This window comes from Canis aureus, chromosome 17 (genome assembly GCF_053574225.1).
Source record: "Canis aureus isolate CA01 chromosome 17, VMU_Caureus_v.1.0, whole genome shotgun sequence".
Taxonomy (NCBI): Eukaryota; Metazoa; Chordata; class Mammalia; order Carnivora; family Canidae; genus Canis; species Canis aureus.
Genome location: NC_135627.1, coordinates 15,991,809 through 16,003,884, shown reverse-complemented (window position 1 = coordinate 16,003,884; position 12,076 = coordinate 15,991,809). Strand labels below are relative to the sequence as shown.

The 12,076-nt window shown below is 35.2% G+C and overlaps 1 protein-coding gene across 1 annotated transcript in view; it reads left to right on the top strand.

Moving 5' to 3' along the window:
• The window catches only part of GPR180 (G protein-coupled receptor 180), a 32,006-nt gene extending 21,177 nt beyond the window's left edge, over window positions 1-10,829 (top strand). Inside the window, exons 6-9 of the mRNA XM_077855184.1 lie at window positions 1,030-1,187; window positions 4,222-4,413; window positions 6,272-6,349; window positions 7,298-10,829. Of these exons, the coding sequence (XP_077711310.1) occupies window positions 1,030-1,187; window positions 4,222-4,413; window positions 6,272-6,349; window positions 7,298-7,456 (587 nt within the window). The 3' untranslated portion in view covers window positions 7,457-10,829. The remainder of the gene's footprint in view (window positions 1-1,029; window positions 1,188-4,221; window positions 4,414-6,271; window positions 6,350-7,297) is intronic.
• The last annotated feature ends 1,247 nt before the right edge of the window (window positions 10,830-12,076 follow it).

The following is a 12,076-nucleotide window of genomic DNA, read 5'->3' as shown; positions in this document are numbered from 1 at the left end:
AGTTCATTATTGGAATTCGCTATAACAAATATATGAGCATAAATGTAGAATATCCAGAGTAGGGAGAAAATGATCAAAATATATCTGAAAGGGTGTATCGTTAATCGTTAATAGGTTTTCAGCTTGTAACTTTTTAATATAGTACAGCTAGTTTTACCTGTTTCTGCAAGAATATCTTTATATAAATATGGAAGTAAAAGTTGTAGACGTCTAAGTATGGCTGGCGATTTGAAGAAAGTTTCGTTTGGTGCATTCTGATCATGTTTATTCCAAAATCCACATCAAAATACCCTAGGATGAGAAAGTGATCATCTTTTTGAGTCAATAAATACTAATTTCCAAAATAAAAATGCATTGTTTTCTCCAAGCACGAGACTGAATGCAGGTGGTCTCCTTGCTTCCTTTTTGAAAGGAGCAGTCTTTCCCTGCAGTGTCAGTGATGGCCACCTGGTGGCACATCACACTAATACATAAGTATTACATAATACATTTCGTTTGTCTTCGGGACTAACACTAAAGCCAACATCATTGAATGTTACAACAGCCATTGTGTTTTATTGTCATGCTATTTCTTATTAATAGTTTTAGAAAATAAGCTCACATGATATAGTTCGGCTATCTAAAAAATTAACAACTCAGAAATAAAGGTACTAGTATTCTCCATATTGCAGAAGTTACATTTAAAATGTGTTTATTTTAATAAGCAGTCAGTTAATAAGCAGTCAGAGAACAGTATTATGTAGTTAGAAAAGCTAAGAAAAATGGGAAACAGAGATTTAAAGTTGGTCTTAATAAAGATACATATAGAGTATTGCCGTTGTTCTATTTTCAGAAATGTTTACAAACCTAATGGCAAAATTTTAATTTTAGAGTTCTACAAGAATATCTTTTGTTATTGAATTTTATCAACTTCTCTTTGAAAATGCCTATATTTTTGTGCTTAAAAAATAATTACATTCTCAATGCAAAAAGGACCAAATCCTTTGTATTGTAAAAACTTGGTTGACTTTTGTTCTCATTTCCCATTAGTTTTTGACATTGCTTCCCAAATTCAAATGTTATACCTGCTTCTGAGTCTATGCATGGGCTGGACAATAGTCAGAATGAAGAAGTCTCAAAGCAGACCTCTCCAGTGGGATTCTACTCCTGCATCCACTGGCATTGCTGTATTCATTGTCATAACACAGGTGAGTATTGATACTCAGTGTTTATACTTGGCAATATGCAAAAATCCAAACTTGAACAGACCTCATTTCAAAAGTGAAACTTGACACCCATGAGGAATTTGTCATTTAAAGTGTGAATTTAAAGAGTGATAGATCAAATAACTTGTAATCTTCTGAATGCTAATATGTGTAGATTGCAGAATTTAGTTATTACTTACATGAATTTGAGCTTTCAATCAGCTTATTTAAAAACGTGAAGAATGCTTAATATTAGGATAGATTCTCATTTCCTACTTAATAGCTTTCTATCATATTTTCTAACACATAGTAAGTACTCAACATTTTACATGGCTGAGTCAATGAATTTGAGATTCATCCATGGGCAAGGATTTTTAGGGCCAGTTCTATTACTTTATATACATGAAGGAATTCAAGTGAATATCTGAGATTAACAATAAAGCAAAATATAGAATGAGAAAGAAAGGGATCTAGTTTTTGAAAACAAATACAAGACAAATTTAGTCTTTTAGAAAATTTAGTCTTCTTAGCCCTTTTTTGTTTATTTTCTTTTATTCTAGGATCTCCATATGCCTATGTGCAATGGATTCTATAAAAATTATAAAGGAAGGTATAAACAAAAATTCATCATTGGCTGTAGATGAAAATGAAATATACACTTGGGCTCTGCAAAGAACATTATAATCTGAGTTTTAATGCATTAAATAAAGTGAAAAATTCATTAGTGAAGTGATAAGTCCTGTGCTTTATTCATCTTTATACGCATGATATTTATTGAGTATAGTAGATGCTAAGTGAAATGGGTATGTTGAATTTCATGACTGAGTTAGATCATATCACAGGTGGTGATGTTTAGATAGCAAATAATGGCTTCCTAAGGCTTTAGAATGAAGGGCTAATGACAACTGAATTACAAGTGATTAAAATAAGGGCAAGATTCTACCAACTTAATGTTTTTGATCCAGGGCTTCTGGAAAGTAGTGTTAATATTGGGTTAAATTCTCATTTCTCAATAAATAGCTTTTTTAAATCTAATTTTCATTATTCCATTATAATTTTAACCCATTATCATAGACAAATATAAATTGAGAACTGAGATGATGACACTACGCTAGAGTTTATTTAAGCACTTGTGAAGAAGACGTGAAATGTGGCCCTGGACCTCAGCAACCACCCAGACGAGGTGAATGAGGCGACATAAATACATACATGTATCCCACGGGCCACATGTTAATATACATAACTGAAAAATGTGGAATTTGAATATGTAAAAATGTGAGTCATGGGAAGTGATAGGGATTGTTTTGGCTTTATTGGAGGTATAATTAAGAAATAGAAGTTATATGTATTTAAGATGTACAACTTCATGTTTTGATATATGTCCACATTATGAAATGGTCACCAAAATCAGGCTAGTTAACATATCCTTCACCCCACATAGATACCAGGAGACAGTAGTTCTTTAATAGCACTTACTTATTACAAAACTTAAATTTAGGATTACAGGTTAAGAAATCATATGGATATAATAATTTGGGAGAGTGAAGAAGTAACATTTTAGTGTTGGAAAGCAAATATTCAGCCTAAGAAGGAAATGCATGTGTACAGGATGACAGAGGAGTTCACCTGTCAATCATGGTAGTAGGAGTAAGACCAGGATAGAAGATTTGAGAGTAAGAAGAGGAAGGGATTGCTGACAAACCCCATAATGCCTGAGAATTGGATTTTTTTAAAAAAGATTTTATTTATTTATTCATGAAGGACACAGAGGAGAGAGACACAGGCAGAGGGAGAAGCAGGCTCCATGCAGGGAGCCTGATGTGGGACCCAATCCCTGGTCTCCAGGACCACACCCTGGGCCGAAGGCAGGCACTAAAGCACTGAGCCACCCAGGGATTCCCTGAGAATTGGATTTAATAACTGAGTTTTGATCATTAATTCTTTGGAAGCCACTGAAGACAGTTCTGAGGGCTGACTTGGCTAATGAAGGAAACAGGGCTACTGACACGTGTGATGGCAAAAAACATTGTAGTAATTTGTGATTGACTTTTGGAAAAGGTGGAAGGAAAGTATTTCTACTCAATAGCCATAAACAGAACAGCTAATAAGGAATTGTTGAGCTTTTTATTGTAATAGTAACAATATGGGGGAAAAAGTCAAGAAAAGGATGAGTACCTATGCTGGTTATTCATGAATAACCTGGATGCTCATAGTGAATATCAAAAATATACTCTCTTTTAGGGCACCCAGATGGTTCAGTCAGTTAGGGGTCCAACTCATGATTTCAGCTCAGGTCATGATCTTGGAGTCCTGGGTTTGAGCCACCCACTGGGCTCATGCCTGGTGCCAAACCTGCCTGGGGCTTCTTTTCCTCTTGCTCTGCCCATCCCCACTGCTTGTGTGTGCATACTGCTCATTCTCTCAACAAAATATATATATATATATATTACACACACACACACATACTCTCTCTCTCTCTCTCTCTCTCTCACACACACACACACACACACACACACACACACACACACATACACTCCTTTACCCTGGGAGGTTACCATGGAAAAATAGTGACATCTGAAATCAACAATTCTGACTTGGTCACTTCTGGATTACAGAAGATAGTGAGATATTTCAAAGTTATCCTGAGATAATGGGCCCGAATACAGGGCAGTTTGATTCCCGATAGGGTGCTAAGGGAAGAAAGATTTAGAAAAAGTTCGGGTTTGTTCTCTTAACATTTTCAACTTAGTTTCATCCTTAAAGATGTCTTACTTGAATCATGATGGCAATTGCATTTTTTATCTTTTGTATTATTTTATAAGAATCCCTTTTCTCTAGTTTAGTATATTAGGGAAGATAAGTCTATTATGCTTGATGCCTGCGCTTTATTAGTTAACAATCTTTATAGTCTGGTAAATCTTAGAACCTCTTAGGAATATTCATATACTCTTTAAGGGGATGTTTGAAAATAGTTGACAAAGTACTTATCATGAGTAGACAGATTTTTTTTCTTTCAATGTGATGTTGTATTTTGCAGAGCATTTTGCTACTTTGGGAGCAGTTTGAAGATACCAATCCTCACAGCTACCATTCACATCACAACTTAGCAGGGATCTTGCTAATCATTTTAAGGATTTGCCTAGCATTGTCGTTAGGCTGCGGACTGTACCAGATCATCACAGTGGAGAGAAGCACTCTAAAAAGAGAGTTTTACATCACGTTCGCCAAAGTATGGGTTTGGGTAGAAAATAGCTTCTTCTGATTATCAACTTTGTTCTGCTTTTTTTGGGTGGTTAAGCAACCTTGTACTAATGTTGGTTAAGCTGTTATTATGTGCCAAAGCACTAAGCTGTGCCCTTTTTGTATTTCAGCTCCTCTAATCTGTACAACCTATGAGATAAGATTTTGTATTCCATTTTACAGAACCTGTGCAATAGTAGTTTCCATGTAATCTTAGGTCAATTTTGCCTGGGTCGTAATTTCTTTATCAGTAGGAATTTCACATTTTTTTCTGTAGTATCAGAGTTTTTTAAAAATTAAGTTAGAATACAGTTTACATTTCTCAAGAAAACACGTAGTAGTTATGAACTGTTACTGTCAGTTATGCAGTGTTTTCTAACCATGAGGAGCTTTCTTTCAGCATAAGCAGATGAAGCAGGAGGCTGTTTCAGCCATTTCACTGCCTCCGCATGAGATCACATTTACTTTATTCCTCTTTTCTATGTCCTTACACGAGTCAGATCTGAAAGCAAATTTGATTTTGTTCTCTACCCATTTAATGAAGGAAAAAATAAGGAGAGAATTTGGAGCAGTAACATTGCAGGAACCTGCCTTCCTAGAAGGTTGTATTTTTCTGTCAGATTGAAAGAATTCATACACCTTCATCCTGGCAATGCAGAAGAGCATTCAGATAAGCTGTTAGTCAGTACCCCCCCATCCTGCCAGCCGGCAAAGCGCACAGTGCTCAGCATCCCAGGGTGGCTGTGGAGGGAGGGCCAGGTTCCTCATCCCCAGAGTTCAGCTCCTTAAAGCTGCTCCTGCAGCCCCAGGAACCCACTTCAGCTTTCTGAGTACCAAAGAGGCAAGAAAATGCTTTTTTGTTTTTGAATTTTTTACAGGGATGGGGGGGTTTATTGTTTGGAAAGTTAATATATATTTAAGATGTTTTAAAACTAAATTTCCTCTTTTTTCTGTGTTTAAAACTGGACCAAACTTTTTTCTTGAACTTAAAAAAATTTTTATATGCCTTAATTTAATTTTTAAATGGGTTCAAACATCTGAAAGTATTTAAAGAGAAGCAAAAGTATTTTTTATCTCTCTCCCATCTACTCAGTTATTATTTCCTCATATAATCACTGCTATTTACTACCAACTTATCCTCCCAGAGAATTTTTAATATTCCTATGTATTTCCTTCCATATTTACACAAACAGCACATTTTTTTACATCTTGTTTTTATTTTCTTATGTTTATTATACTGAGCATCTCAATAACTACTATTTATTAACTTAATACTTTACTTCATTTTTAGTTTTGGAATAGAAAATACATTTCTGTTCTTGGAAAAATAGAAAAGAAATGCTTGAAAAGCATAATGTTAAAGTTTCTCATTCTTATTTACTCAGTTCCACTCTTCTGTACTAACCCACAAACACGCCACCACTAGTAGTCAGTGTTTTGGGTATTCTTACAGAATTTCTTTGTGAATCTCTACATGCAAATGTGAATGAACATCTTTATTAGTTTTTCTTTTTATAGGAATATTATACATTTGTACTTTTTCTCAATTATTGTTACTTATATTAATGTATTTTCATGTTTAATATATAATGTCATTTAACAATGAGTATATTAATGTGTCTTTATAAGAGATTCCGAATACAAAATTTAAAATATGCATTTGATTAGAAACGAAATATTATCATAGCAATAGCAAGTTTATTTTTATATTTTATTAGATAGAACTTCTAAAGACCAATTGAGGTCAATCAGGACCTCCTAAATATGCTAGTGATGTTTTTTATCTGGCACATTCTGGAAATAAAGATATAGCCAAACTCATTTGGCTTATTTGTCATTTGTTTCAGGGCTGTATCTTGTGGTTTTTATGCCATCCAGGTCTTGCATGTATCTCTGTCATTTTTAGTGACTACCAAAGAGATAAGGTAAGTAATACACATGATCACTGTAGTTTTTTATAGTGTTTATTGGAAAATTATTAAAGTAGAAAAGGCCTATTTATCTCTTTAGAGGTTTTCTAAGTTCTTTAAAACCATACTTTGAAACAAAATAATTGAACTGGTGAGCATATGAACAGGAACTTTAAAATATGGAAGAAAAATGTTTAATTCTAGTTAATTAAAAAATGATGAAAATCACTTTTATTATTTCAGCCTATTTCATAATACTGTTTTAAAAATTAGACAATTCATAATCCACCTATGTTAAGAGCAATTGATTAAAATTTTTTACTATGCAGTGGTTAAGAATCAAAGTAGATTCATGAAAACTCAGTCTAGTTGCTTTACCAGACTGCAGACTAGAGTGTTGATACTTGCCTTCTTAGGTAAATGGCTCCATCAACTCATTGTGTTCTGCTAGGTCCCTTTTCCAAGCCATGCAGTGTGGCCTTGAACACACAAATGTCTCGAGCCTGAGGTATTTGCAAAGGGTAATTAGATAGGAAGATAGTCTACAAAAATAAGGAAGCAACTTGAGGATCTTTGAAATGCCCTTAGAACACTCTTCAGGATTCAGGTGGGGCATGCTTTATTCCTCTTACCAGATTAGCCAGGAACCTGATTTTTCTTACCACTTTCTGCCTACGGTGTGCACCCTGAGGAGAGAATGCGGTAGCAAATTGAATGTGTCTTATTTTGGAGTCTGTGAATTAACTGTTAGATAAATTTTGCCTTTGAACAGTTACAGTTCTGAACATTAGTCACATTTTCCTATTGAAAACTTCTTTGATAAAATGTACCTATGTCAAAGATGGAGGGTAGAGTAGGTGATGTATGCGTACATAAACGGGAAGTATGGGGGTTCGTGATGAACTGAATATAATTTCTCTGTGTTTACATGCCGTAAAAGCATTCCCTTTCTTTTCTTTTCAGGTTATCACAATAGGTGTTATCCTTTGCCAGTCTGTTTCCATGGTTATTCTCTACAGACTCTTTCTTTCCCACAGTCTATACTGGGAAGTTTCTTCACTTTCTTCGGTAACACTACCACTGACCATATCATCTGGACACAAAAGTCGGCCTCACTTCTGATACTTGATTTTCTTTAAAGAAAACAATTGATTTAAGAGTGCAATAAGGATCCAAATACAGTGACTTTTTTTTTCATACTTTTGGTATGAAAAATTGAACAAAGAAGGCAGAGCATGTTATTTATACAACTGCATTTAAGCAGTATCAAACTGAAAAAAGGTAACAAATGAAATGTTTTGAAATATGCTTAATAAACTTTCAAGAAAGTGTGTTGTTATAGGGTGATTTATGCAATTTATCTGTGGAAATTAATATAAAAAGAATTATATGATATTTTGGTAAGAGATTCACCACTTTGTTGTAATGCCTCATCTTATATCAATAGTTAACTCAGGTTTGATAGTCTTATGAAAAGTAATCAGTTAAATGATTACTTGCTTATACATATCTAAACAAACTCCAATTACAAAATCAGTGTAATACACTGATTAAAAACTGCTTTTTATGCTTTAAGGAAAATGCATTTCACATTGGAGTTTAAAGGAATTGAAAATGAAATTACTTAAGAATGTGAATATAAAATATATTTATAGCTGAATGAATGAATAAGTTTTTGTTTATTTGGTGTGGGGTTCTTCTCCATTTTCTTCTATCCCTTTGGCTCTAGTTCAGGTTCTGGCTTGGTAGCAAAGGGTTTTTGACAAATAGTTTATGAAAAATAAAGCTTAGATACATTATATGGGTTGTTCCTTACAAAGACTTTTAAAATCTGAGCACTTAGGTGAAGGGACAAGCAGGGTTACATGTTTAAAAAGAAAGAAGGGAAACGTACTATGTGATATGGTACTAAAATTTTAATCCTGATATAATTCATTTCTTACATTGAATCCCCAATCATAATTAAGCCGTATACACAGATTAAATTAACAGAAGCATTTCACATAAATGTTGGTTTCAGTCATCAACTACCCATGAATTCCTGCCCAAGGATACTTAATCAGGATTAAATTTTCTATGAATAATTGAAAAACAAAATACTCACTGGATTTGTTATAATCCTTGTTGGCACTGGATTCTAAGTAGTTGCCATCTTGAATCCTTTGTAATAAAGCCATATTTTTTTGTGTATGTGATGCCCCAGTATTGAGTATGCTAGCTATGAAATACTCTATCAAGTGCCTGTTTAAAGAATTGCTAAATGGTTGTCAATACCTGGTGTATAAAATGAGTGTTCCCATAAGTAGTCACTGATTGGAAATTATTCTGTTTCTGTTGGGTGTCATGCTGTTCAGGCCTTTTTAGTTTACATCTGGCTTATTTCCTTTTCAAATACTTTTTATCTACTTCCAAAGGTATTACATTTTTAAGCAAGAAATGGTGCACTGACCTGGTAATTAAAGTTTTTAATTAAATAGTTAAAACGACACAGCCTAACTTTAAAGTACCTGTGACTTTGTCCTCATTCTTACCTTACACCTGGTCTCATTGGAATTGAACAGTGTTCTGTTTCATGTTAGAGGCAAATATCTATGTTTGCAAGTAGCAAACTGACAAGTGACAGAGGTCACCTGGCTCATTAGATCATCTTTCTAACAGTTCTCTGTAAATTATTTAATAAATGAGGGCTACAGGTTACCACTAGGAAGTTGGAAATGTATTTTAGCTCTTCGTGATCTGCTGTGTGGTCATGACCTTTTCTTTTACCACGTCTCATTCATAACCCTGGTGCTGTCTGTCCTGTTCAACTGAGGTGCAGTTAATTAAGCAGAATCAAAAAAGGGGAAGCCTTTCATAAGCTTTGTGAACTTGTACCAGTAGAGAGGAAATAATTTTTCTGTTACCTATACAAAGAACATAGAAACTGCAATCCAGATATATGAAATGTGTTACTGTGCTTGTATATATGAAACTCTGACAGGTCTTTTTTTTTACTTTAATTATTTTTTATTTTATGATTGAATTTGTTGATAATTTATTTTGTTATTCAAGAGCCATTGTTAAATGAAGGAAAATGGTGAATACTTAACATATAGCATATAAAACATTGTTCATGAATTTAGTAATCAGAGCTGAAAATTTAGTCTGTAAGTCGCGGCACAGCACCCACTCTTCTCTCGGTGAATGTTTACACAGAGCTCTGTAGCACAGAGCATGGAAGGATAAGTATATACTGTAAACTCTCATTAAAGATCAAAACTTTTCTACTTTTCTTTCAGATCATGCTTTTTTACAATTAATTTTTACAATTTTTTTTCTTAAAGAAGACAAATGGTTGTTTGTGTCCAGGCTTCTTTCTTTTTCTTTTTTTTCAGAAGCATTTTGTTTCTTCTCTAAGAAGCTATAGAAGATACTTACTTTTATGACACATGTAATAATATTAGCTCCTCCTTAACTGAATGTCTGCTGTGTGCCAGGCACTCACTGTTGTCACTGAGCCCTGCTGCGCTAGCAGAGCTCCCCTTCAACTGAGCATAAGAGAGAATAAATGATTTCTCTAAAGGCATCAGCTTCTCTTTAGTTTTTCTGCTTTTTACCCTCATAATTTAATGAGCACCTATTAGGTGTGTATGTTTTTAGTGAAAATGCCTGGCTATCGGTAGCTAATTTTAGCTGTTGATTGTAATGTTAAACCTGGATTTGTACTGAAGTCAGAAATGAACTTGCATAGATAAGCAAGTGTGCACCTCAGCACATTTCAATATTTGAACCTTGGCTTTCAGCTAGAGGAAGAGAATCCAGGCAGAAGAGCTTGTTTTAGGAAGGTTTTCTGTGGTCTCAACTTGTAAGCCAAGTCTATTGAAACTACAGGATAAATAAGTCTAAGGCCAACAGTAATGTAGAGACTTCACACACCATTATGAACGGTGGCCCTTCAATATGTTTCCCTTAGGAGACTGTGCCTATTCTCTGGAAGTTCTTAGGAAATCTGAAATTATCTGTGTAACATTCTCTTTAAATAGCTTCAGTGGTGTCAAATCTGTGAGGTTTTCTGTTTTTGCGAAGTAATGCGGTGACCAATCAAGTTGAGACTAAATCTGAAGAGGTAATACTGTTTTTTGTACCAACATAAAGTCAAGAATTGAGACAAATAACAAGACTGGTTTTCCTGTGAAATCTGAAAACTACCATGAAAGCACACTGTCCTGAACTCCTTGAAGTAGTTCTCCAAGAAATATTTCAGCTTCCACTACTTGGGCAGCACAATTCCCAGGGCATCATGGACATTGTCCTCGAGGAGTGTCGTTTATATAGGATACCAGGAGACCTAGAAGAGTCCTAGAAAGGAATGGCCCTGCCCACCAAAGCCCTTTCTCTGCAAAGTGAAGGGAAATCAGTTGGATGATGGAATTCTTTGTGCTAATCGTATGCCTCTTTTTAAGTTTGAAATTATTTTAAAATAAAGTTTAAAAATAGAAATCAGATCAAACTACTACTGGCTTGTTAAAAACTCCATTTGCTTCCCACTGCACTTAGAAAAAAGTGATCCATGCTCATTACCATGTTCTAGAAGGCCCCACGTGATCCGGTCCCTGCCTCTATCTATGATCTCATTTCATACCACTCTTCCTCTCACCATACTCCAGCCTCATCATTAAAAAATATCTCATTTATATCACTGCCTCAGGGCTTTGCAGTAGCTATTTCTTCTGCCTGGAATACTCTCTTCCAAATCTTGGCATGGCTGTGTGGCTGAATCTTCCTTACCCTCCAGGTTCTCAGATCAAATATCTTTCAGAGACCTCTGGCCATCTGTAGTGGCTTTATATGGTGCCAATGTGGCTAAGCTGAGGATACGTTCCTCTTAATTCTCCCTACATAATTTTAGGATAGTGTGGGTACAAGAGGTTTGTGGTGCAAGATTCAGAAGGTATAAGTTAAGTAGCCAGATCCAGATTTCTTTTTATAATTGAAAGGTCCGAGCAGGGCACACATTGTTGCAGCTCACTCACATTATTGCTTATCTGCTGGCTTATATTTTTGGTCTGTGGGCCAACAACCAGGCACATAGGAACAGCAGCTCCTGCTGGATCACCTCCTTTATTTTCTCCTGACTCTAGCCAGGTGTGTGTTTCACTCTGTGACAGAGGGTGCCAGGTTCTGCAGCACAGCCCCATCATTGAAGTTGGAGGATTGGAAACAGTGAGAGACTGGCACGAATACCCATGGGTTTTACTCATCCTAGCAGGTTCTAGTATACTGTTTTCGCTTCCCCCACTTCATACCCATCTTCCTTTCCCACCTGCCTGACGCAAAAGAACAGCCTCCTATGATCCCTATTACAAATATTTTATATATTAAAAATGGCATGTGTGTGTGTTAGTGATATCCTAATAGTTCTTCTCTGACCAGATGCTGATAGGTATCCTAATGCTGCTACCCTGTCCTAAATGCTCCATCATGTTTCCCCTTTTCTTGTTAGAATACTTAACCTACTTTATCTCTGCCTGTTGTCTCCCCAGTTAGAATGTAAATTCTAAGGGAGTTTGGACATTGTCTATATCGTTCATTGCTGTATCCCTAGCACCTTGAGCATTCCCTGGTGCACACTAGATACTCAAAAATATTTTTTGAATTAATGAATGAAAGCTACTTTGAAAAAGTTTCAGACACATACTTAGCAATATAGCATTAATTAAATCATAGGACCTCCCTTAATGACTTAAAATAATGCCTTGCCTG